The following is a 26,835-nucleotide window of genomic DNA, read 5'->3' on the forward strand; positions in this document are numbered from 1 at the left end:
GGAAGCAACAGTTAGAACTAGACATGGAACAACAGACTGGTTCCAAATAGGAAAAGGAGTACGTCAAGGCTGTATATTGTCACCCTGTTTATTTAACTTATATGCAGAGTACATCATGAGAAATGCTGGACTGGAAGAAACACAAGCTGGAATCAAGATTGCCGGGAGAAATATCAATAACCTCAGATATGCAGATGACACCACCCTTATGGCAGAAAGTGAAGAGGAACTAAAAAGCCTCTTGATGAAAGTGAAAGTGGAGAGTGAAAAAGTTGGCTTAAAGCTCAACATTCAGAAAACGAAGATCATGGCATCCGGTCCCATCACTTCATGGGAAATAGATGGGGAAACAGTGGAAACAGTGTCAGACTTTATTTTTCTGGGCTCCAAAATCACTGCAGATGGTGACTGCAGCCATGAAATTAAAAGATGCTTACTCCTTGGAAGGAAAGTTATGACCAACCTAGATAGTATATTCAAAAGCAGAGACATTACTTTGCCAACAAAGTTTCGTCTAGTCAAGGCTATGGTTTTTCCTGTGGTCATGTATGGATGTGAGAGTTGGACTGTGAAGAAGGCTGAGCGCCGAAGAATTGATGCTTTTGAACTGTGGTGTTGGAGAAGACTCTTGAGAGTCCCTTGGACTGCAAGGAGATCCAACCAGTCCATTCTGAAGGAGATCAGCCCTGGGATTTCTTTGGAAGGAATGATGCTAAAGCAGAAACTCCAATACTTTGGCCACCTCATGCGAAGAGTTGACTCATTGGAAAAGACTCTGATGCTGGGAGGGATTGGGGGCAGGAGGAGAAGGGGATGACAGAGGATGAGATGGCTGGATGGCATCACTGACTTGATGGACGTGAGTCTGAGTGAACTCCGGGAGCTGGTAATGGACAGGGAGGCCTGGATTCATGGGGTCGCAAAGAGTCGGACATGACTGAGCGACTGATCTGATCTGATCTGTCCTTCATTTCCAACACGATGTTTCAAGATAAGACATCCTTTCCTGAGGACTCTTTTACCTTTCAAGGCAATTTCTCAGTTGGCTTCTACCCCAACATTTTATCATAATTCTTTTTCTAAATCAAGACACACTGTATGAAGAAGTTTGGGGAGTATTTCCTCACCAGGAAGTTAAAAAATAAAACCACAAGGCAGCATCTGTTTTGATAGCTTTATTGGAACATCATGATAACACAAAATGTGGATTTGGGGGCGCAGTGCAGATGCTTCTCCTCTGGGCAGCACACGCCCCACTTCTGCAGCCAGCAGGGGATGCGGGGGTCTCCAGGAGGGTAGGGCAGCTCAGAGAAAGGTCTGCAGTGGCAGGTGGCACATAGGCACCCTGACATCAGCCCTGACCAGCTGAGTCTGTAATCAGCCAGACCCGTCTTATGCTCCATCTACCTGGGCCATAACATAGAAACCCACCTGTCTCAGATTCCTGGGAAAACTTCCAAAAGAGGGATTCTGAGATTTCCAAGGGAATCCAGCCAACAGATTGAGCATCTCTGGGGAACACTGGGGCAAATCATGCCTTCAGGTGTATTGGCAGATAAATTGCTTAAAGCTCCCACTAGGTGGGCCAAACAGTCTCCGAGGAGCTAGACACACAATGGTCAACAGACAGGCAGGAGTCACTGACAGACAAGGGTCAGGGGACCACACAGGCATGACAGACATGCCCATGGCTTCCGAGGACAGTTCCAGGGGTGTGGGTGGGAGGCAGACCCAATAGGGACAGTCAAGGAAGACTCCGGAAGACTCCCTGAAAAGTGACGTTTCAGCTGAGATCCCGTGGCTGAAAGGACAAGAGCAGCTTTTCAAGTGATGGAAACAGCTCTGTGCGAGGCGCAGCTGGAAGGAGCCGCGAGATAAATAAACCCAAAGGAGAAGGCCGGTGGGGCTGGGGTGAAGAGGTAGAAGCCAGGGTCGGGGAAGGAGGAGGCTGGAGGGCACATCAGGGCCCACTGCGCGGGGCCTGCGGGCTGGCTTTCTCCGCGCCGATGCGTTTTGCTCAGCCCTCTCTGGCTGGAGGACAGGGAGTGGTCGGGGAGGGGTGGGCCAGTGGGGAATGCGGCAAGCTTTCCCATTTTCCTGATGGAGGGGATGGCAGCGGGACCAAGTGAGGGCCGGGCAGGTGAGAGAACCAGGTGGAAACACGTGGGAGCTAAGTCCATCGAGAGCGTGGAGCGTGAGGAGCCAAGAGGAGGGTGGGGCCAAGACGGACCTTTGAAATCAATGGTAGGGTTTCTGTCTAAGGAGGGGGACCCTGGGGCAGGAGCAGATGCAGGGCAAAGGTCAAGGTGCAGAGGCGGACAAGCTCCAGGTGAGGCTGAGAAACAGCGAGAGCTTCCAGCAGGAACCTGGAGGAATTTTCGAGCTAAGCTTCCTGGTAGCTTCGGCAGTGCTGATGAGGCCACAGAGAGTGAGGAATGGCAGTGAGGGGCAAAGGCTCAGGACTGAGCCTTGGGCAATGGCCACGTGTGAAGACTGGGGAGGGGGACTGAAAAGGCATGAGTGGGTGGGGAGGGGTACTCCAGGAGGGGGTCTTGCAACCAGGGGAAGAGGGGGCTCGGGGAGGGGCAGTGGTCATGCGGGGAGCCCATGGACACCCTCATCTCCTCCACCTCCTTGGGTCTCTTCAACAACCCTGAAAGTAGGAAAGGGGAGCGGTGTCCCCCGGGGCAGAGTGAGTAAGGGGCTGGTCCAAGGAGGAGGCCGCCGCAGGTCCCCCCGCCTCCAGCAGAGGGCGCGCCGGGGCCAACTTCCTGACTCGAGCCTGTTGGGTCCCCCTCCCCCAACCTGACCCTCCTCGTTGCCCCTCACGTTTTCCCCAGCAAATCTGCTCCACGCCACTCCTTCTTGATGGAAAGCACCAGAGAGAGACAGAACTGCAGCATGAAGGGCGCCCCCCCCAGGCTCCGGATCTGAGCCTGGCTTGCGGGAGGGTCGGCTGAGTCAAGGAAGTACCGAGGCCTCTCTGCAGAGGCAGGGTAGGGTCCCGTCGAAGAGCATGGGCTGGAGGCCTGGATTTCTATCCATCCTCCTGTTCGTCTGTTTGTTCCCTCCTTCCACAGCAATTCTCAAGTGTCCTGTGCGAGACGCACCTTCTAGCTGAGCGGCCCCACACTTCTCTGAGCCTGTCTCTACCCCAGATCCCTGCCGCGCGTACGAAGTGAGCCGACTCCGGGGAAGCACCGGGCACACACAAGGTGTTCACTGAAGACCGACGCCATTCCCTTCCCTTCCCTTCCCTCCCTGCATCCTGCAGAGCGCTGGGATGGCAACACCCTCTGCGGTGCCCAGATGGTACCCGTGTTTCTGCACACACACAGGTCCTCAGAAGTCCCGCCATCTCTTCTGGTGCTCGGGGCCAGCACCAACGTGAGCTTTGTACCTGTGGCATTCGGCAGACCTGGACCCAGGGAAGTCCCAGTGTAGGGCGGGCCAGCTCCATTCCAGCCCAGAGGACCCCAGCACCCACCTGCCGGGTGCTCTGGGAGTCCCCAGACTGGAGCTGGGGTATGTCCTCTGTGGTTTGTGGGGCTTTGGGGTCCTTAGTGGCTCCGGGAGTCAAATCCTGGTGCTGGGGAGCAGTTATCGTCAGCATCCTGGGGCCGGGGCTACACCGTCTAGGAGGGCAGCGTCCTCACCGATTCCTGGGCGGGTGCTGTTGGCGGCTCCTCTGACAGTGGCGCCCCTGGCTGCTCCCCCCAGGGGCCTCCCTCGTGTCTCTGGAGGAACCTAAGCGCCCAAAGGCTCTTGCAGCAGCTGAGAAGGTTGCTGGAGCACGCCGTGCTGGACCGTGCTGGATTCCTAGGGGATACAAGCACACGGTGGGCTGAGGTGAGTGCCACAGCAAGGCCAAAGGCCAGTGGGCCAGACCCGGCCTCTGGCCTCTGCTTCTTCTCAGCTGGGCCCTGGGGAGGGGAGGGTGAGATGGGACAGAATTTGGTGGGGGGGAGCAGTGGGACCTCCCACGGCAACAGGGCTTCCAACACGGAGGAACATTCAGGAGACTGGCTTTCAACTCCCAAGTTGGCTTCTAAGATGCTGTGTACCCTTGGTCAAGTTACCTAAGCCCTGTAAGCAGAAGTAAAGATAACCACCTTTCCAATCCTTGCAAGGATGAAGTGTTATAAAATATGTCTATAAGTATCCCATACATTGCCTGGCTCATAGTTTGAACCCAATGAATGTTTGCTATTTCTGTGTCTGAATAAAATGATTCCTGAACACCTACATCCTGTTTTGCATGAGTGGGGGGAGGCTGGGAGAAGACACAAAGACTTGTTCAGCCTTGCATTAAAACCGGTTGTGAATACATCTGCCTCCCCATTAGAACGTGTGGTCCTTGAAGGAAAGGCGCTTGCCTTTCAAACCCCTACTAAGCAGCCAGCACATAGTAGGCCCTCAGTTAATATCTGCTGAGTCAAGCTGATTGAAGGTCACTGAAGGAAAGTTAGCCAAACACTTGGGAGGAAAGGTTTTAACAAAGTGTTTGATGTACATTTTCAGAAAGGATGTCCCCCACCTCCAGGTATACAAAAGTCTTTTGCCTGTTGCGTGCTGCAGTGTGGACAGCTGACCTGCTTTTTCCTTCCACCACATTCAGTGAGTAAGAATTCCTTTATCGTTTTTATCTCGAGCCGTCTGAGGTCAAGAGAGAATGGCTCCACACGGCGGGCCTGTTTTTCAGCACCCAGCATGCAGGTCTACCTTTATAACCCGGAGTGAGGGCAGGCTCAGAGCTTTAATCAGGAAGTGAAATCTGGACAGACTTGGGGGGGCATTGTCTTGTGTCATTGTTTCTGTGTGCACAAGTACTTCCGTTTCCCACAAGTGATACTGCGTTTCCATCTGTGGTGATAATATAAAGTCCTATCAATCTATTTTGGTGAAAACAGCCAGGGGTGTGGAGATCTTAGGTGCACATAATACAGTTGGGAGAGGACCGTGGGCTGCACAGGGAAGGGGATCTGCCAGCAGCTGTGGTTCCGGCGGTGTCCTTGCAAGTCCTGGCCCACCCTGGCTCACCCATGGCCCCTGGAGACTCTGCCTGGGTCTCTGCAGCTCCAGGGCAGGCAAAATCTGGCTTCAGCTCTGTCTAAGGCAGCGGCTGCCACCTAGCTTCGTGCTTCCCTGCCTAGGCTGCTGGAGCAGTGGCTTTCCGCGTCCAGTGTCAAGCTGGGAGCTAGCCTTCGCTTGGTCCTGAGATCAGGTCCTCTCTGGATGTCTTACAGAAGCTCGTGCCTGGCCTCCGCTCTAGCCATGATCTGTTAAGGGATTCTGGCCACCAGAGGAATCATACTCACTGCCTTCCCCAGAGAGAGAAAGAAGAGCATCATTGCTCTTCTTACAGTCCTTCAGAGTGACGCTGTAGATACGGCTGTGACTCTGTAAGACGTTGTGGACAGGGACTCAGCCGACACCCGAGCCTCCCTCAGTGCCTGGCGTGTCCTGGCTTAGCCAGTGCTGGAGGCCTCACGTGACCCAGCCTCTCGCCACAGGTCTGGCCAGCCCCACTCTCACCTGGACGTCAAGGTCACATCCCTGGCATTTCAGAGGCTCCAGTTCTTCCTCATGCCAGCAGGGTACATATTTGACCAAGCAGGCAGGGATCTAACCTTGGATTAACATACCAGATGGAGCCTGAAGTGTGATAAAATGACTTTCACTGAGATTAGTGAAATTATGGAAGACAGGATAGCTCTAGGCTATGCAATTACCTCCCTTCTCCTAAAAGGCTTACAAATCCCTTAAAATAATGTGATTGTGAAGTATCACATGTTCATAGTAAAAGATTCAGAACATAGAGGCTAACAAAAAGAAGAAGACAAACATCTCAAATAACTCGTCTACTCAGCTAGATCTTTTTGCTACATGGTGATTCTGTCCTTAAATATTTTTAAATAAAATACATCAAAGAGATTATATAAAAAACACAGATGTGTGGCTTAAAATATTAAAATGCATGCCAGCGTAACCACCTCTCAGGTTAAGTAACAGAATTTACCAGCCTCTGACTTGTTTCAGCAAATATGTGTGTATTGGTAAATAATACTCTGTGTTGTTCTGCCAGTGTTTTACTTTTATACAAATGGAATCATGTTTTAGGGTATTTTTTTTATGTACTACCTTTTTTTTAAGTTGTTGTTTAACATTATATTTTTGAGATTGAGCTGTGTTGACACGTGGACCTGTAGTTCATTTTCACTGTCATAAGGTATTCCAGCATGGGAAGATACTCCAATTTATTTATCTGTTCACCTTTTGATGGACATCTGAGTTGTTTCTCATTTTTATGATCTTCCCTCACAGACTTGTTTTTCAGTTTACACTCTGCTGGTCTCATTAAATGAACAGGAGAGTTTCCTCTTTTCTCCCCTCTGAAGAGTCTGAGCAGCACCGGAATGGTCTGTTCCTCGAGTGTTTGGTGGAACTCCTTAGCAAAACCAAGAACTACTCATGTTTCATTCACTTTATTTTTAAAGGTTATAGGATCATTCATGTTCTCTATTTCTTTCCAAGTCAGTTCTGGCAAATTCTGTTTTGCTAGGAATTTGTTCACTGCATCTGAGTTTTCCCTTGTTTGGGGCATAAAATTAATCAGGGGTTCTTATTATCTTTCTTAGGCTTCCCTGGTGGCTCAGACAGTAAAGCATCTGCCTACAATGCGGGAGACCTGGGTTCGATCCCTGGGTTGGGAAGATCCTCTGGAGAAGGCAATGGCAACCCACTCCAGTACTCTTGCCTGGAAAATCCCATGGACGGAGGAGCCTGGTAGGCTACAGTCTATGGGGTCGCAAAGAGTCGGACATGACTGAGCGACTTCACTTCATTATCTTTCTTAATCTTTGCAAAATCTATAATGGTATCTCCCTTTCATTCTTAATATTGTTCATGTTAATGATTAATCTCTCTTTATAGTTCTGTCAATTTTGCCTTTTGAAGCAAATTTATTTGATATACCCATGTCTAGAATTCTTATCCTTCTAGTGAACTGCATCTTTTTTCAAAAGGTGTGACCATCTTTATGTTTAGTAACCCTTTTTGCTTACAGTTCACTTTGATATTAATACAGCTACCCAGATTTCTTTTGGTTACTATTTGCCTAGTATATCTTATATTTCCTTCCTTATATGTTCTACATTCTTGTTTCCTTAGGTCTATGTCTTGTAAAAATATTTGTTTGGATTTAAAAAATCATATCTGACAACCTTCACTTTTTAAAACTTGGCACAACTTACTCCACCTATATTACCTATGATGACTGATGGATTTTGACTAATTTATTCAATGAGATTTTGTGTTTTATATTTGTCCCATCTTTTCTAAAATTTCCTGTCCTTTTATTTATGTTTTGCCTGTTTTAAACAGCCTTTTATTCTCCTGTTTACTCCTCACCATATAGAATTTCTATCCTCTTATAAAAGATTGTTGCCATGCGTATTGAACTTCACAGTGTCTGGTGGTATGGAGCCCTTCCGCCTTTACTTAGCTTGCCATCCATGCCAGAGAAGTTGGATTCCCATCCTATGTAGACGTTCTTACATTACACATGTCTAGAGACCCTAGTAGGGTTAATATTCCTTCATGGCCCATTTTTGCCCTGACACTTGAAACTAGAAAACATTAATGGGGTTGGAGAAGGAAATGGCAACCCACTCCAGTGTTCTTGCCTGGAGAATCCCAGGGGCAGGAGAACCTGGTGGGCTGATGTCTATGGGGTCACACAGAGTCGGACACAACTGAAATGACTTAGCAGCAGCAGCAGCAGAAGAGCCCATAACAGAGTATCTGCCATTCAGTACCAGCTTATGGAAACATCTCATTTTTACTTTCCCCTCATCAATTCCCCTTCTTTTGGTAATGGTACCTGGATTCTTTATTGGGATCCAAACTTCCTGTACTCTATCCATGTGGGTGAGGTGAGATTTACCTCTTACGCATTGCCCTGGCTCCAGATCTGGGTATAGTGGTAGAGATATGACCCAAACCAGCCAATACAACTTAAGCCTAAAACTTTCCATTGGAACAGGAGGAAAGGGGCATATTTTGCATGGAGGGTGGGTAAAAAGGTGGCAAGATGTAAAGTTGGAGCTTCTGGTGGCACCCCAGGGAGACTTTAACTGAAAATGAAGCAGGCTAGGATGAAACTAGTTGCAAGCTGGAGAAAGACAAATTTATGATGACATTTGAGTGACTGAGTCCAGCTTTAAGCTACTCTTGATCTCTTCAGTTCTAAGCCAGTTCCCAAGCTCCACCAATCCCAGCCTCTTATAACTGGATTTCTGCTAAAGGCATTTAAGTGTCCTAATAGCATTCCTAAGGAAAGTCCTTTGAATCTCCATCTTTTCTCATGAAGGCACTATAATATGTTCAGCCACCAGGGGTCAGGACTCAGTTTCAGTGAGAAGCCTTGCTCTGGCGTGCTCTGAGCCTTGGTTTCCTCATCTGTGAAATATGTTAATAGTAGCAAGCTCACAGGACTACTGTGAGGACTCCAGACAATGAGTGTCATTGCCCTTTCCCATTACCCTCTGCCTCTTAGAATACAAATTATCACACAGAACCACCATACCCATATGAGAATCCGCTATTTCTTATAAATACTTGCCCCTTTATACATGTCATTGTTTGAAATTCCTTTATCTTCCTTGCTGTGTACTTTGGAGTGATTCAAGGTTCTGTTCAGGCATAGCCTCCTCTGGGGAGTTGTCTCTGAGGTCTCCCAAGGTTACTGATTCCTTCCTGCCTCCTGGAGCCCCTTTGCTGAGACACTAACCTTGGGCTAACGATCAGTTTACCTATCTCCCAGACCACAGACAGGTGTAGGATCTGTCATCGTCGACCCCAGTGTCCAAGTTTATAGCAGGATTCAGTCGTGTGTGTGGACTAATGAACGAAAGGCCCATCACTCTCAGTTTAGACGGTGATGCTCCTGTCTTCCGACTTTCCGATTTCACAAATGGGCCACAGCACTGCTCCTGGCTGCGTGGCAGCCTGTAGCCCTCTGGGTGGTGTCTCCTGCTGGTCTTGTTTCTACCTTCCCACCGCTACCAGCCCAGAAGAGCACTCTAAGCCAGGGCCTCGGGACCGAGAGGCAGCATTTCAGCCAATCCCTGCTGAACACCAGCCCTGTGCTGGGCTGACTGGGACCAAATGTGAGATCTGGAAGCTGGAGTCCTGCACTCTGGTTGAGGCTGCCTCACTCCCCTGCTGTCAGTCTCGGACAATTCCACCTCCTGCTGAAACTCATCTCATCTGTGAAATGGGCGTGGTCCCAGGGGAAGGCTGTGGAAGCCAGGAGAAGGGATGAGAGAAGGGAAAGGCTGAGGAGTTCTAGAAGATTCTTCTCCTCTCCCTCTTCTCTTTCCTGCGATGGGTATAGCCGTTAGCTGCTTTGCCCTGAGGGTCAGCAAGGGCTGGTGACTGAGGGACTGTGTGCTGAAGGCTGGGCTGGCCCCAGAACCCAGACCCTTGCTTATCCCACACCCAAGCACCTGGGAGAGCCGGCACACCCAGGCGGGCTACCTACATCCTGGGAGTCAGCTCCCTGGGAAGTCCTATCTCGTTCTTGAGAAGAGGGAAGTAGAGGAGCTTACAAAGGGGAAGTGATCCCCTAGTACCCTGGGAATCAGCTACAAACCATGTGTCTGACTCCTTGCCCTGTGCTTTTACAAAAATCAGAGGTGACCCTCTTCTCCAAGGAGACCTAATTTCTGGTTGTCCTAAAATAAGCTTTGAGGCGGAAATTCCCAGATGCCAAGTTACCAGAGCCCACTCGCACGAGTGTTATCTTCATTGAACTGTTTACTATCACCAACCAGTATTACCCAATATTTGGCTGAAACGAACAAACTTCCGCCCTTCGCCCATGAAAGAACTGATTTTTTTTTCAGTGCATTCTCATAATTTTCTGCAAGTAAACACAGAGTCTACTTTGAAGAGTGGAGGGCCAGGACAGGCTAGTGGGCACTCAAGACTAAGTCCACAGATGGAGCTTTCTGTCTGTCCTTCAAACATCAAGAGCAAGCTGGGCAAAGGCTTCCTGCAGGAGCTTGGCAAAAACAGTGTTCATTTTCATTACGGATAAGACACCCACAGAACTCCCTGGGACTAAGTTGAGATAATAAGCAACAGTCACAAACTATTATCCCTTTTTAGTTTTTTTCCTGTGACAACGGAAAGGATAGTGAGGGTCAGGGTACTTTAGTCTCCTGAAAGTGATCTTGAGTAGAGACCTCCCAGAACATACACCCCTAAATGCTGGTGGGCCACAGCCTGGGACCAGAATAGGAGCTCAAGGGAAGGGCTGGTAGTGACTCTAGCAACCCCGGCGGCCTGGTACATGGCCAGCATCCGTGAGTTGTACTGGTGAATGATTAGTAAGTGAGTGATTGACAAGCGAGCCTTTACTGAGTGCGCCTGTGCTAGGTCCTGAGCGGGGTGCTTGGCATCCTTTTTCTAGTTAGTGCCACTCCAAGGTAAGTGCAGGTGTCCCGTTTCACAGACTAGGAAACTGGGGCTCCAGGCGAGTAAGTGATGCCCCCAGATTACTCAGGAGCAAAGCTCAAATGTGAACCAACAGCTGTGGACTCCCAACTCTGATCCCTTCCAGACCAAGTCAATATGATGGAGAGCTAATATGAGAGATGCGGAGATGGTCAGGGCAAGGTCACTGGTCTCGAGGTGCTCAAGGATGTGAGTGGGTATGTGTGTGTGAACATACACATGTGTGCACCCAAGAGCATGTATGCCAGTGCCTGAGTGTGCATGGCAGTGTATGCATCAGAGTGTGAGTAAGTGTGCATGGGCAGGCGGTCTGGAACAGCAGCCATTTCTGGCCCTGGGGATCCGGGGAGGTGTCGTGGAGCAGGTGTCATTGGAATCGAGTCTGGGGCAATGAGTGGAAATTGAACAGGTGTGTTGGAAAGGTGGGTAGTTTTTCAAGGCCCAGGGAGGCAGCACAAGCCGTGCGTCGTACTCTGAGAACTTGGAATGGTCTAGGTCAGCTGAAGTTGCAGTGGAGGGGAGTGAAGGTTTTCAGGGGCCAGAACAGCTTGGCCTTGCTGGAGCTGACAGGCACCTGAGCACTGCTGAAGGCTTTCTGCCTGGAGAGTGTTTTGAACTGACCAAGGTATGGTCTCAGCTGTAGTGTGGCCTGGCTGGTCTCCAGGAGTTGCTGACTGCATGGGTTAGTGTGACTGTACCTGCCTGTGGGTGTAGGAGCCCCAGGGGGTGGGGGAGGAGTGCGCACCTCTGGTATGGAGCATGCACCCCCACTGGGGGAGCCATGGCTCCGGGGCTGGGCTCTGCTGGTTTCTGTGGGGTCCTCTTTAAGGCCCTCAGCCAACAGTCACACTGAGTGCTTACTGTCAGTCTGGCGTGCCACGGGGGCCCCACAACCCACATCTTTACAGAGGAGGGGACCGGCTTTTTGTAGGGTTAAGCAATCAACCTAACCAAAGTCACACAGCCAGTGGGTGGAGGAACAGGGCTCTGTGCCACAGTGGCGAGGTCTGAAGCCTGTGCTCTGGGCCCTGAGAGCAGCCGGGTGACAGCTAGGCCCGGCTCTGAGCATTTTGTCAATAGTGGCTCAGTTTAATTCACACATCCACCTCTATGTGATGGAGGGGGAAACAAAGGCACAGAGAGGTTAGGAAACTCACGTGAGGTCACACAGCTGGTAAGGAGCTCTGGGCATGTCACACAGCACACTGGGTTTGCTGCTTCAAGGACATGTAAAGGCGTGGCAAGCCCTACTTCCGCTCAACCCTTCCTCTGCCTCCGCTGATAAGTGAGGTGGCAGAATAAGAAAGGATGGGAGTGATCACAGGTCAGCCTTAACACTGAACTCTCATAGCATCCATGTGACATGTTTGATACTATGACACTATGACACTCTTATCTCCAGCAGTGGAGAGAGTTCCCAAAACCCTTCAGTCACTCGCACAGCAAGTAAGTGGAGGCGGCTCAAGAGAGCACTGCTTGGCCGCCCGCTGGAGTTCCCTGCCCTGGCTCCTCTCCGGCCAATGGGCCCTGCTCAGATCTCCCAGTCCTGGGGAGCTGGTGTTCACCCGGTCCGGGTGCTCCAACCCTCCAGTAACCTCCATGTGAGACTTCCCTGCTTGCTCAATCCTCAGCCTGAAACTGGCATTTCTTTTCAAAACTGAAGTAACCTCCCCCCACCCTCCCCCCACTCACGCCAGTGGATGCCATGGACAAAGAACCCACGGTACCCGAGGCAACTCTCAAAGTCATTTCCTATCATTCATTCCATTCCCATCCCACCCATCCCACCCCACACCCCAACACCCACCCTCCCCCACCACCCCCTCACTGGGAGGCAGGCGAAGGGTCACACCCATTTCACAGATGTGAAACTGAGGCCCAGAGAGGCTGCCATTTGCTCCAGGCCAGTCGGGCACTATATCCCAGGCTTGGCTCCTGGCACCATCATGTCAGTCCTTTAGATTTGAGATTTATCTGCTCCTGTCAACTACAAATCGGCACTTGCCATGAACCTCCTACAAGGATTAAAACATGGGCAGCCGCAGCTGCTGACTTTCAACAGCCCCTGAAGGAGTTCAGGGTGGAGAGCGCCAGTGCGGCACTCTGCCCTGGGAAAAACTGGCAGAACTGGTCCTCAGATAGATCCTTTCAGGAGCTGATTCTACGAGCCTAATTCTTGCATCTCCTCACATCTAGAAAGCCCTGAAATCCTTCATGGCCACGAGTGCTCCTCGTGACTAGCAGAAACCTTCTGCAAAAAGAAATATGTGCTTGACTGCATGTAAACTCCCTTCACCAAAATCACATAGATACTGACCTTCCCCTCTGTCTCTTTGGAGAAGCTTCTCAGAGCTGTCTGAAATGCTGTTCTGCCAGCTACAGTCTTCATTTTGCCCGAATAAAACGTAACTTTCAACTCACACGCTGTACATTCTCTAGTCTCTGAAGGGCTCAAGCCCTGGATGTGGGCACCCTGATGACTCCTCCTCAGCCCATTCTGCTCCCCTGTTCTCTCGCCCCTGTCCAGCCTAAATGGCAGAGCCCTCTCATCCTTGCTGAGGATGTCCTCTGTCCTCGTCAGCCCCCCTCACAGTGGCTCCAGGGCCCTCCCTGCTGCATGGTCAGAAGTGGCTGACAGCGACCCCCTCCCCCGCACAGCACAGCCAAGCTAGAAAACAAGTAAAGTGTAACAAGGCCGAAAACATCCCTCCCCTTTCACCAGTAATTCCTGTTCCAGAAATTCAGTTTCTAGGGAAATAATCTGAAAGAAACAAAATGTTTTTTGCATGGAGATGTTCATCACAGGGTTGCTTATAATAGCAAAAATAATGCCTAGACAAGGGCAAAATGCAAACACAGGGGAACATTTCAGCCTGTCTCAGGCTCCGTGGGCAACCCCTCCCCCACCAGACGGCCGTGGGTGACTCTCTTCTCAGGGCCTGTGGGTCTGTTCTCTCTGCGAACCCCTGCAACTCCCATTTGAAGTGGGCACCTGCCCCGTGCCCATTTGACACTTGAAGAAACGGAGAGGTAGCCTGCCTGAGGTCAACCAGCTCCCAAGCAGTCAGGCGCTACCAGGCTCAGCCCCTGGCAGGGCAGCGGGGGTACTGGTCGCCACCACCGGCAGCCCGTTGCAGGCCGGTGTGTCAGCTGGGCCTGTGTCTCTGGCAGGGCGGAGGGACACTGTTTGGAGACGCACTGGCGTCTGGGCGCTGTGTCTCTGGCAGGGCAGGGGGGACGCTGTTTGGAGACGCACTGGCGTCTGGGCGCTGTGTCTCTGGCAGGGCAGGGGGGACGCTGTTTGGAGACGCACTGGCGTCTGGGCGCTCTGTCTCTGGCAGGGCAGGGGGGACGCTGTTTGGAAATGCACTGGGCTTGCTTGGGTTCTCACCTGGGCTGGTCGTCCCGCCATTTAGGCTACGATCCAGAAGGGAAACAGACTCATGTGGGAGGGTCGGAGGGCATCCAGCCTTCAGGAGCCTTGTTAAGAGCGGCTCCCCCGACCCAGAGAGGAGGCTGGGCGTCAGTTCCCTGCTAGAGTGGGCCCTGCCCCCAGCCCCTCCTTTGGGGTCAGAATGCTCATTGGGGGTGAGGTGAGGGGGGGTGGGTCCCCTGCAGACATGGCAGAGAGGAGGCTTCATGGAGCTCTGCACCCCAGTTCCTCTGCTCCCAAGGGGGTGCAGAAGGCCCCTAAACCCCCCCAGACCTACAGTGAGTCTCAGTGTGTGGTTGGACCTTGGGGCCTTCCTGCCGGGTGGTGTGGGAGCCTGCAGTAGAGGCCAAGGCCCGTGGGAGGATATGGCTGGTCCTCAGCAATGCCAGGGGGCCTGGAGCAGGCATGGCATGGGCGCCACAGATGAAGACGGACACTGTGGGGCCAGACAGCCCTGGGGAGCTTAGCTTACCCTGCAGGGAAGGAGCGGGCAGGGAAGGGACTCTTGCGTTGGTGGGGTTCCACTTCCAAAGTCACCATGGTTACAACTGGAAGTGACTGAGATCCCCTGACCTGGAAAATGTACGTTTCCCCACCATCTGTTAAGTGGTGGCCTATGGGCACACAGAGCAGAATGAAACAGTCTTATACCTCAGCACTGTGCTCTAAGCTTCTGTCCTAGGCCAGACATTAATGCCCTTGGTCTTTCTTCCAGCCCTGGAAAGGAGAGAGGGGCTGGGGTGATCAGTCCTGCTTTTCAAATGGGGGCAAATTTTAGAAAAGGAAGTACCTTTTCTATTCAAGCGCGTTGGTTGGCTTCCCAGACCCTGTGAATCTCAGTCCCTCTCTCCTCTCCTCCCCGACTTCCAGCCTCTATTGCCTAAAATGGCACCTCCAACCTCCGCCCTTCAGCTTAGAAAATTCCTACCTGTCCTTCAGGAGCCCGCTGAGCCATCACCCCTTCCAGGAGGCTTTGTCCAATTGCTGGGCCCTCAGGGCCCTCTTGGCCCCCACCCGCCAGGTCCCAGCACTTAACCCCACATGTTTGCACCCCGACAGCTCTTCTGACAGCTCCATTAGTTGCACCCCCTCTAACCACCCCCCCACCGTATAGGGCAGGGGCTCTAAAGGGCAAGTGAATGAGTGAATCAGGAAGACTCAGCAGCCCCTGAGACAGACCTCTCTTAGAGAACTCCATGCATGGATCCTCTTGTCGCTGTGACCCTAGGACCACATCTGCTCACAGAGACAGAAAGGGAGTACAGAGCGTGACTTCAGGGCTTGTGGAAGATGGCCCCATGACGGGGTTTCTCTCTGACTTTTAATTTTTGTGTTCCATTTCAATGATGATGAAGTATTTATAAATATTCTGTGTCTCCCCAGTCAATGTGGAAAGGGGAAGTTCCTTGAAACCTCTGGGTGCTGGTTTCTTGAAACTGCTGCCCACGCAGAGTGCCCACCTCCAGAGGACAATGGCACGCCCCATCCCGGAATGAGGAAGGCCCGGGTCTCACCCGCCCGCTCACGAGTCCCAGCGCCTGCAGTCCCCACCGCAAGCTGCAGCCTTCCACACTAGCAGATGTAGGCAAGCAGAGCCACCTGCCAGTTTGGGGAGCTAGGACAACCCCCACCCCCATCTTTCTGCACAAAAACGGGCAGGAAAGGAAAGGCCCTCACATCCCAGGGGAGCCTCAGGGACTCTGGACTCCCTAAAATGCCCAGCGGGTCTCAGGCACACCCTGCCCCAGTCCCCTGACGCTGCCACAAACAGCTGCTGTGGGTTTAAGGAACACAGCATTGCCTGTGACCCACTGCTGTCTTGTCAGGAGCAGGGACAGCTGCTAGGAGCTATAGCCCTCTTTTGCAGATGAGCACACCGAGGCCCAGAGAGGGGTGCAATCTTCTCACACAGCTGTCCATGCCAGAGGCAGTGAGAAAGCCAGGCCCCCTGTCTGCCAGGCTGAGGCCCTCCTGGCAGCCCTGTCCACACCCCATCTTCACCCCTACCTGCGCATGCCCCTGCCCGCAAAGCTCAGGCTGCAACAAAGACACGTTTTACTGAATTTGCCTCTTCATCCTCAGACCAATTCATTAGTATGAAAAACAGCTTCCTCCCCGCCCTTGCCAGAAGATTCTTGACATAAACAATATTGGGGGTTTGGCATAATTTCTCTCTCTTGTTAAGCATTTATATATAATTAGTGTTGGAATGGTCCCTTGAGATGGATCCAAGCCCCCCATTTTCAGAGAAGGGACACGAGGCTCAGGATCAGGGCCCAGATTGAGTGCTTCAGTGATGCAGCTGAGATAGAAGTCCACGGAGCCTGTCTTGGACTTTGCAGCTGCTCATTTACAGGGGGGCCATAGGAGGGAAGGGAGGAGAGGCAGGATTGGGGGAAGGAGGAGAGGAGGAAGGGAGAAAGAGCGAGCAAGAAAGAAAAACCAGCATTTACAAGCATCTACCCTGTGCCGGGCACTTTGCATCAACTGATGCTGAGCCTCATCAAAATCCTCACAGGGAGGTATCTTAATCCCCATTTTGCAGATGAGCAAGTTGAGGCTCAGAGAGGGCAAGCCACCTGCCCAAAGACACAAAGCCAGTAAATGCTAGCACCCTTTCCTTTCCCTCACCTCAGGGATTGGCGGGCTTCCCTGGTAGCTCAGCTGGTACAGAATCTGCCTGCAATGTAGGAGACCCCGGGTTTATTCAGGGGTCAGGAAGATCCCCCAGAGAAGGGACAGGCTACCCACTCCAGTATTCCTGGGCTTCCCTGGTGGCTCAGATGGTAAAGAATCCACCTGTAATGTGGGAGACCTGGGTTCAATCCTTGGGTTGGGAAGATCCCCTGGAGGAGGGCATGGCAACCCACTCCAGTATTCTTCCCTGGAGAATCCCCATGGACAGAGGAGCCTGGCGAGCTGCAGTCCATGGGGTTGCAAAGAGTCGGACATGACTGAGGTACTAAATAGCACAGTATGCAGGGGTTGGCAGACACTAGCCTGAAATGGTTGACAGAAGTGAATAGAAGACTTATATTTTGTGACTAGTGAAAATGATATGAAATTCCTATTTTGGCGCCCATAAATAAAGTTTTATTGGAAGGCAGCCAGCACCGTTCATTTCTGTATTGTCAGGGGCTGCTTTCCTGCTATGCCAGCAGGGTTGAGCAGTGGTTACCACAGAACACAGGCACCGGAAAGCTAACTTACTTATCCTGTCTGCCCTTTGAAGAAGAGGCTTGCTGAGCCCTGCCCTCCACCCTGCCTTTTCCCAGGGGTCTGGAAGGCGTGTAGGACCTCTCTGTGACTCTGTTCTCTGCACGAGGGTATCAGGGCTGAAATCCAGACCTCCTTCTGCTCGCCAAGCCATGTACTTTCAAGCTGGGTGCCCTGGAGAAAAGGCCTTCTCCTAATTTGTTCACCCTTTCCTTGTCGGTGCAAAGCTGCTAGCGGTGGGCCCAACGGCACGGTTCCCCCTCCCTCCGCGTTGCAGCCCCCGAGAAGGAAGCCCCATAGCAGTCCTGTCAGACCTGCGACAGAAGGAGCCAGAAGGGAGGGTCAGGAAAGGGCAGGCGCCAGGGTCTGTGCCAAGCCAGCAGGAGGGAGGGAGGGTAGCCAGGCACCGCTGGGGCCTCCAGCCTGCTTCAAAGGCGCTGTCCCCAGAGGGCGGGAAATGAGCGGTTCTCTACCTTTCAAGTGACTCCTGGGGGGCCACGGTTTATTCTCCTTGACTTGTGAGGCTGTAAAAGGCTTCCCACCTCCTTTCCCTCTGCTCTCCTTCCCCTGACTCCAGGGCTGGGAGGGGGTCTCACTCCCCAAACTCTCTGAAGAGACAGAAGATGAAAAGGATTAATGCCTTGGTGTAGCCCGTGTGCTCCGCTGTGCAGCAGGACAGATCCCCCCAGGCCTGAGTAGGACCTTCCCAGCTCACCCAGGCAGGAGAGGGGACAAAGGCCTTCACGCAGTCCAGGAGGTAGCCTCACAGCTGGACCCCCACACCCAGGGCTGTGAACGACCCGGAGCGGCCAGGAAGCCCGAGCACTCGGTGAAAGAGAGATGGGACCTTGGACACAGAGGGAGTGGGGAACTGGAGGGAAAGACAACACAGAGAAGAATGGGAAAAGGAAAGGAAATAAGAAAAGACAGAAAATGCAGAAAGCACCTCAACAGCACACGCCAAGTGAGGCAGCCAGGCACGGAAGACCATGGATCATCTGAAATGCCCAGAACAGGCACGTCCATGGAGACAGGAAATGCATTTGTGGTTGGGTGGGAAACGCAGGGACTGGGAGGTTGATGGCTAAAGACTACAGAGTTTCTCTGGGGTCATGAAAATGTGCTAAAATTGCCTGTGGCGATGGCGGCATATCTCGGTGAATAGACTCAAAGCCAGTGAAGTGTGCTTGAAATGAGTGAATCCTACAGTATGTGAAGTTTATCTCAACAAAAGTGCAATATAAAAGAAAGCTAGAAAATGACACAAAAGAGACGAAATGAGAAGAAAGGAAAAGCGATGGATGGCAAAAAAGGAAAACTCGTGTCTGTTAAAGCACCTGCCACATGCCAGGAACTGTGCTAAACGCTGGTATCCTTGATTCCATTTTACTCTCTCTCACAGTTCTGCAGAGTAGGTCTGATAACAGTTATCGTTTTACAGGTAAGGAAACTGCAGCTCAGACTCTCTGTGACTTGTCTCACATCACCCAACCCCTAACTAGGGGAAGACCAGGGCTCCTATCAGGTTCCCTAAGTTCCACCCCGAGGCAGGAAGACACCCCAGTAGCCTTGCGGTGTGACCGTCAGGCGCAGAGGGCGGGGTGACAAGGCAGCTGACATCAGGGCTCCAGTGCAGGGGGCAGGGAGGCCCCTTGGTATGGCGGGATGGGGGTTGGGAAGGGATAGGGAGCGGGGTGCAGGATACCAGCTGCTCTGGGTGCCTGTGCCCCCAAGGAAATACTGGAATCAACATGTCAAAGGTTAGTCAATTTCAGAACCCAAATGATATGAGTGGACAAGTTTGGGGTAAATTATGCAATGCTTCCTTTCTGAGCAAAGCTCCTTCTTAAGAAGAAGCGTGTATACATCAATCATGCAAACTTTTTACTGCTAAGGGGATCCCAGCCTCCTCTGCCAGACCAGACTGGACTTGGAGCAGAAGATAAAGCCAGCTCCGCCCTCCCCCGGCTCCCAACCTCAGGTCAAACTGGGTCACGGCAGCATGGAGATGCAATGGACCACATCCAGGTTGTCTGAACTCTGGATTCCCACCCCAATTCCCGGATCCTTTCACCACGTCTGGGGGGCGTGTGGGGTGACTCCGTGATTCACAGCAGGCTGTGGATCCCCCAGTCAGACCTGTTGCTGATGCTGCTAGTTGGAGGCAAGCCCTTTAGTGACGTCAGAGTTAGAAAAAGGAACCAGGAATTTCTGAGCTTCCACTAGGTTCCAGGAACTTCCCTCTGAGACTGGGTTCCCTGATCTCTTAAGCAGGGGTGGTGTTAGTCACCTCTCTGGGCTCCTATGGACCTGGGACAAGACATTTATGCATTCACTCATTCACTGATTCATTCAACAAACACTACTGAGCAGACTGTGCCAGGCCCAGTGCTAGGTGTTAGGCAGGAACAGACACAGATGTGGGCCTGCCCTCAGGGGGCTTACGGTCTAGGGGAGCAGATAGGTTGTGCCAGGAGCAGTGAGAAGCTGTCCTGGGCTGGGGGGAGGCATGGCCTGGGGACAGAACTGAGGGCTGCAGAGGAGGAGGCAAGGAGCGGGGAGAGCTGGAGGGCAGGGCCTCCTAGGTCAGGATGAGAACTCGGGGTCGCTTCCAAGAGCACCCAGGGGCAGAGCCGAAGGTCATCCTGTCTGAGGAAACGTTCTCGCCAGCAGCAGAAGGAAGGAGGGTGGATGGGAGGCAGAGGCCTGTGAGGGGAGCGGGCTGGCTGCAGGAGGCGCCTGTGACTCCCTGCCTCCCTCCTCGCCTCTTTTCCTTCCTGAGTTCTGACTCCCACCTCTGGGCCTCAGCGGGTAGGGCAGTGGGCACAGGGACCCTGCAAGGAGGTGGAAGACCCCGTCTCTAGAGAGATGCAGATACTCTGATGCTCAGAAAGCTTATCTCCCTGCCTCGGGAGATAGCATAGGGCGGCTGAGTGTATGGGGAAGGACTCAAGAGCCCTAGGCAGGGATTCAGAGAAACAGGGTCTCCTTCTAGCCCCTCCCCTAAGTTGCTCTGGGCCTCAAGTTGCTTGCATCCCTGGGCCTTAGTTTTCCCACCTGCTATCTATAGGACTAGCACCGAGTCTGGGCTGAACTCAAGTCCATTCAGCGTTTCATCATGGAAAGAGCCTGGCTTTGGGGTCAGATGGGTTTGGGCTGGAATCCTAGCTCCGCACAGATGAGGCAGTGTGGCCAATGTCAGCTACACTGCTCCTGGCCGAGGGCCCACATTCAGAGAACCACTGCCCTAGAATAACATCCCCCTGGGACAAGGGCCTCTTCCTGGCTCAATGTGACACCGTCAAACAGTGCTGGCATGTAGCAAATTCTCAGTTAGTGCATGTGAATGAACTCATAGAATGGTTTGTTCTGGTGAGGGCAGAAGGGGCTGGAGGGTGGCTGTGGGCCAGGGGATGGGGTCAGGAGGTGGTCAGGGGTAAACCATGAAGGGCCTCTAATCTTCATGCGAAGTCAGGGAGCTGGGGCTTCTGACAGCTCCACATGGGCCCCCAGAGGTCTACATCCTCACGGTGGAACTTGAGAACATTATGTGGCAAAAAAGACTGTATATGTGATTAAGTTAAGGACATTAGGATGGGGAAGTTATCTTGGGTTACTGCAGAGGGCCCTAAATGTAATCACAAGTTCTTTTATTAAAGGAAGGAGGCAGACGGAGAACAGGAGAAGGAGATGTGGCCACGGAGGCAAGAGGTCAGAGTGATATGAAGAAGGGGCCACAAGCCAAGGAGCTCAACGGCCCCCAGAAGCCAGAAAAGGCAAGGAGAGGGGCTCTCCCCTGAAGCCTCCGGAAGAAACCTGCCCTACGCGCACCTTGGTCTCAGTCTCCTGGTCTCCTGAACTAGCAGAGAAGAAATCTGTGTTGCTTCCAGTCACCAAGTTCACGGTCATTTGTTACAGCAGCCCTACCTTGGGAGCTAACCCAGGCCTGTTTCCAGTAAAAGCAGTGGAGTTTACTGAGCAGGGTCAGTGGAGCAGAGGGGATGAGGCTGGGGACCTGGGGTCAAAGATGGGGCGAGGTGATGAGGGGCGAGCTGAAGGCGGCCACCTGGGGTCAGGAAAGGGCAGACAGAGCATCCTGCTGGGGAGGAGGCTTCAGGTCAGCCTCAGGGAGGGGAGGACCATCCAGCTCAGCCACTCACTCCTGGAGTGTCCCCTTGGCTGACTGTGCCATGCCCCTGCCCCCTCCCCCATCCCAACCTCCACCACCACCAATCAAGGGCACCCAGCCCTTTGGCAATGATAAGGGTTCTCTGCCAGGTCAACGCTGGGTTTTGCACCCAAATGGGGAGCAGAAAGGATATACTGTCGGTCATTAAGGAAGCTGGGAGCCAACCTTACGAAGGGTCACACAAGTCCCCGATCGCCCTGGCAGCCTCCACTGGAAACGCAACCTCTGGCCGTCCCTGGCTTCCTGAACTCCCACCCCCACAGCCATAGACCAGGCCCTCCAGCTGGCTCACCACGTCCTCCGCCGGACCCCTCTGTTCCGCGGCTACTACATGTGACCCAGGCAGGCCTGGCCTCTCCGTTGGCCTTGGCGGCCAGGGTGGTGCTGACAATCAGAAGAGGAGGTGGACACCCACTGCCCGCCGCGTGCCGGGCACCTAGAGGACAATCAGTAACGGGGCTGCTATTTCTGCTTCTGCTCAGATCTTGGCTCTCTGGCTGCGTCACTAGCGGGAGTTCCTTGAACAAGTCACTTCTCTGAGTCTTGTCCCCCCCCATCTGTAACGTGGAAGCTAAACATCTACTTCACAGGGCGGTACAGAGAACGAACTGTGGCCCTGAGTCTAACGGGGCCCCGGCACCACCGCCTGGAGGGTCGCTCCCATCTGCATGTAGGGCTCAGCTTGGAGGGCTGCTCCCAGGCTCTCTGGGCTGTCACCGCCTCCTCTGGGTGTGCTGCACACTGGATTTCAAGGCTTAGCACATGCAGAGCTGAACCATGGCATCTGTTCCTCAACCAGACCGTGAACAGTTACAGGTGGCAAGGGTGGTAGCATGCCTGGGGGACCGGCTTTATCTCCCTTTGCAACCCAGCACCTAGGAGGGGTGGGGATAAGACGCTGTCACAGGTCAATATACAGAAATAACGGCCAAGGTAAAACTGGCACCTAACGGGTGTTGGATGAGGGCTGGTCACTGCTGGTGCAGTGCTTACTAGATGTCTCCCTGAGGATCTGGGGGTAAAGGCAGCCTGTTAACCCGGGTCTCACTGGTTAGCTCAAGAGCAAGTGGAATGATGACCAGACTGAACTGTGTCAACGGCTTTATCCCGAGTGTACACTCCATGCTTTGTCCTTTGTTCTGTGAACTAAATTAGCTTTGTACTTAAGACGACTTTTCCTGAATGAAGCAGTGTGGCAGGACAGGGTCATCTCATCCAGTGACAGATCTCTTGATCTGCACTTTGGAGAGATGTCTTTGGGCAGCTTGGAGGATGGATTGGACAGGGAGAATCTAGAGGCTGGGAGGCCTGGAGGAGGCTGGATGCAGGAGCAATGAAGCTCTTTCTGGAAGGATAGCAGGGGACAGGGGAGGGCCTGGGACCCACATCGACGGGGGGGACACTCCACACCCAGCTGCTGCAAGGCCCAGGAGTCCCATTGGGCAATTTTGTCCCCAACAATACCAGCTCCCAGAGGGTGTAGGTGTGTAGTGGTCATCCAAGCTTTTTTCTCGAGTCCGGTGCTCAGAGCTCGAGAGCAGACAAGTATCCTGCCAGGGGGCTCACACAGGTTGTTCGCATCCCTTGGCTCCTGTGTGCTTTGGGTGATTCTGGGAGGTGAGCAGGGCAGGCTGCTTGAGGACAAACCCCATACTCCATGAGAGGAGGACGCTGAGGCCCAAGGGGGCAGAGGTGTGCTCAAGCCACAGAGCCGAGACAAGGCTGTGCAGCAGATTTTCCATACCTGTCTGTCAAAACAGACACCAAAATGTCACTTCTGCATCCCTGCTGCCCAGCACAGTTCCTGGCATGTGATGGGAAGTTGACACATGTTTGCAAATGAATGGATGGATGGGTGGGTGGATGGATGGATGGATGGATAGATGGATCACTCACACAGACCAGCATTCTGGGGGCAAAGGCATGGTCTGTGGGAAGAGAAAGGAGGGTGACTTTTCCTGAGCATTTGTATGTGTCAGGGATTCTACCGGCATCCTTCACTCCCCTCAACAGCTAGATGGAGCTCGCTAAGACCTGTGAAACTTCTCTCCAAATGTGAGCTTCCTCGAGCCACTCAAGTCTTTGGGGAGTTTTCCCTTAATACCTCTCAGGGGCTTTGTCACAAGTGAGTTTAATCTCAACCTCGTTCTGACCTTATCTTTCCAGCCAGGGTACCTCTCGAGGGTGGAGTCTTGGGGCCTCCTCTCTCTTGCATGCCCTGTGTCTCAGACATCCAGTGGTCTCCAAGCCCACTTTTTACTAGCCTCCTAGATTTTGCTCTATTCTCTTCCTTCGTATGGAGCAGCCCCGGATCCCTCTTCACCAATGTCCCCATCTCATTCTTCAGGTCCACGTCTGAAGGGACAACCGGAGTCCTCTCTCCAAAGCACAGAGGCGATTGGGTTACCCCCATCCTAACTTCTAATCCTTCTATCTTCCCCTAAGACCTACAATTACAATGCCCAACCCTGGCTTTCAAGGCTGCGTCTTCCTGATGCAGCCAAGCCTCTTTCTCCTTCCACTTGAGCACCCCACAAAGTAAGAGCTGGTGCATAACAGGTGCTCAAGACTGGGCTGAATGGGGTCTCTGATTCAAGTCCCCGGGGCCGCAGCACTAGCGCATGGCTATATGAGGGCTGTTGGCGGATTTAAGTGAACACCTATGACCACTAACTAAGTGGGCAGAGTTGAGCACACTTAGGCCCCCCGATTGTAAGGATGAGGTAGCTAGAAGAGAGGGCCCACCAGTTCTGAGTCAGATGCCAGCTCTGTGAGGGGCCCTGGCAACCTTGTCTGGGATCTGACTTGCTCCTTTCGAAAACGGAGGTCAAAAGTTCTACCTGAGGGGACGTTCGGGAGGATGGAGCAACACAGGGCTTGCAAAGTGCTCATGAAGGCTTCCCAGCACGCAGCATCCGAGGCAGCACCTGGGGAACGGCTGTTACCCTGAGGGAGACCCTCCCCCTCACCACGCTCCGTCCCGCACGCAAACTGCCGGGGGAGTTACCTGTCTGTGGCTCCCTGGGGGGCCGTGAGCTCAGTCCCACTCCACACCTGGAGCCTCAGGGGCCTCTCTTCCGGCCACCTGGGTCCCTGGCCCGGATGCCTCACCAGCTGAGAGCTGTTGGACCCCAGAGAAGTCCTGCGCGCGTCCTGGCCGGCGGGGCTGCAGCGGAAGAGCTGCTGGTAGGCCGTGCGGAAGTCTCTGTTGAGCGCGGCGTACAGCACGGGGTTCAGGGCCGAGTTGGCATAGCCCAGCCACAGGACCACGTCTTCCACGGTCTTGTCGACAGCGCTGTCCCCTCGCAGCCCCCGGTAAACGAACACGGTGAAGTAGGGGAGCCAGCAGACGATGAAGGCCCCCATGACGGCAGCCAGCGTCACCGTGGCTTTGTGCTCCCTGAGCGTGGCTGCCCTCCACGGGCCGACGTTGTGAATCCTCCTGGCCTGTTCCCGGGCGATCCTGAAGATGCGGTAGTACGTAATGCACATGACGAGCAGCGGCAGGTAGAAGGTGACCAGCCCGTCTACCAGACCGTACACCAAGTTGACCTGGACTTTGCACTTGGGGATGGTGTGACTGTCACTGTGGTTCTCAGGCCTGCTGTTCCATTCCAGGTGGATGGACAGGAAGGACAGGGTGATGGAAATGACCCAGATTAAGACCAGGGAGACGGCGACCCGGACCGGGGTGACCAGCACGGGGTAGCGCAGGGGGTCTGTGACGGCGCAGTACCTGTCAAGGCTGATCATGAAGAGGTTGAGGATGGAGGCCGTGCAGAGCATGACATCCAGGCTGGTATAGATGTTGCAGAAGACCTTGCCAAAGCTCCACTGGCAGGACAGCTGGTAGAAGGCAGAGAAGGGCAGCACCAGGAGGCCGAGGAGCAGGTCAGTAATGGCCAGGGACACAATGAAGCAGTTGGTCAGGCTGCGGAGCCGGCGGTTCAAGCCCACCGCCAGGCAGACGACCACATTGCCGGCGATGGTGATGAGGATGAGGAGGATGAGGACTACGGTGACGGTGACCTTGAACGCGGTGGGGTCCAGACAAGAGGATGAGGCTGTGCCATTGGCCGCCATCCTGGGTCCCTACAGCTCCTTCCCCTGTGGCCCCCCCGCCCCCACCCCGGGCCTGCAGTTGTTCCTCTTCCAGCTCCCCAGCAGATCAATTATGTCCACCACTGGGCTTCAGGCTGCCCACCAGAGCCGAGAGAAGTATCCAAATGTGGGGAGGCTCCAGGGACCGAGCTAGTGCTGTTTTTTCTTGAATAAATAAAATGATCTCCAAGAAGGTGGGGGGCATGAGTAGGAAGGAGGATGAGGGACGTCTAGTTCTCGAAGCGAGGTTCCTGGTTCAAACTGCAGTCCTCAAATCACCTCCAACAGAGCCAGCTTCCTCCCAGGACTGAACACATCTCCACTGGGCGTGAGTCTGGAGGTGGCTTTGGTTTTATTGGGGAGGTTTCATGTGGAGCTATGGCTGAAGCCTTCTCCATGATGGACAGCTGCCCCCATCCATGTGATGGGGTGGGGGGGCGTCCGGCACGGCTGCCTTGCCCTCTAGGGTCCACTGGAGAGCGTGAGCTAGAAACACAAAGATGGAGTTTTGAGCATGTTGAAACCAGACTGAGGGAATTCAAAATGAATACTTCTAGACCTTGACCTCACTTCAAGACGCCAGGAGGCCAGTCCGGCATCTCCCCTTAGAAGGGACCAGGGCAATCAGGATACACTGTGAGAGGAGGAAGGGAGACAGGATGCCAGGGGCTGACCACCAAGTCACACAGGACATGCAGTAGGACGGCCTCACGTTTATACTCTTTATATTAGAGATTCTAGACACAGACTCTACGCTCTGAGAAAAGGGTTCTGCATCTGCTGGGTCACTGCTGGTTCCCAGGGCCTTACGCCTATGATGGATAAACGATAAAATGAATGAAAAAATAGCCAACGTTAATACACTGACTCTGCCAAGTGCTGAGAACAGTGTTCTACACTCTAGCTTTATAAAACGTCACCATACTCTGAACAAGAAGCCAACCAGCTTTTTCAGGAGAGGGCCGGCTAGTGAACATGTTCTGCTTTGTATCCGGCAAGCTCTCTGCTGCAATTTACTTAACTCTGTTTCGTGTGAAGGCACCTCCACAGACAATGTGCAGATGAGTGATCCTGGACGTTACTATGGACACTGAAATGTGAATGTCACATCGTTTTCATGTGTGGCAACATCTTCTTCTCTTGAATTTTTCTCAAACTCTTTAAAGCAATTTCTGGGCCAAAAAAAAAAAAAAAAGTAAAATTGCTATTCTTAGTTCACGTGACACACAAAACCAAAGAGAGGACCAGATCTAGCCCGCTGTCCCAGTCTGCCAACTGCAGCCCCAGCCCTGCTCTGGCCATCTCTCTAAACCTCACTTTCCAGGTCAGCGGGTGCAGACCTCACTCAGTCTTTCAAACGGCTGTGTAACAGTCC

The 26,835-nt window shown here is 53.0% G+C and overlaps 1 protein-coding gene across 27 annotated transcripts in view; it reads right to left on the reverse strand.

Moving 5' to 3' along the window:
• Positions 1–1,160: 1,160 nt before the first annotated feature.
• The window catches only part of HRH2 (histamine receptor H2), a 49,731-nt gene continuing 24,056 nt past the window's right edge, over positions 1,161–26,835 (reverse strand). For 14 of the 27 annotated variants that reach the window (XM_059890747.1, XM_059890745.1, XM_059890746.1 and 11 more), the window contains 2 exons: positions 24,367–26,632; positions 22,141–23,107 (listed from right to left, as the gene is read on the reverse strand). In XM_059890747.1, coding sequence (XP_059746730.1) covers positions 22,462–23,107; positions 24,367–25,442 — 1,722 coding nt within the window. In that variant the 5' untranslated portion in view covers positions 25,443–26,632 and the 3' untranslated portion in view covers positions 22,141–22,461. Of the gene's footprint in view, positions 3,820–12,354; positions 23,108–24,366; positions 26,633–26,835 lie in introns of those variants that run through there. The other 13 variants (XM_015472993.3, XM_059890743.1, XR_009496114.1 and 10 more) reach the window with 12 other exon arrangements.

Source organism: Bos taurus, chromosome 10, assembly GCF_002263795.3.
Source record: "Bos taurus isolate L1 Dominette 01449 registration number 42190680 breed Hereford chromosome 10, ARS-UCD2.0, whole genome shotgun sequence".
Lineage (NCBI taxonomy): Eukaryota > Metazoa > Chordata > Mammalia > Artiodactyla > Bovidae > Bos > Bos taurus.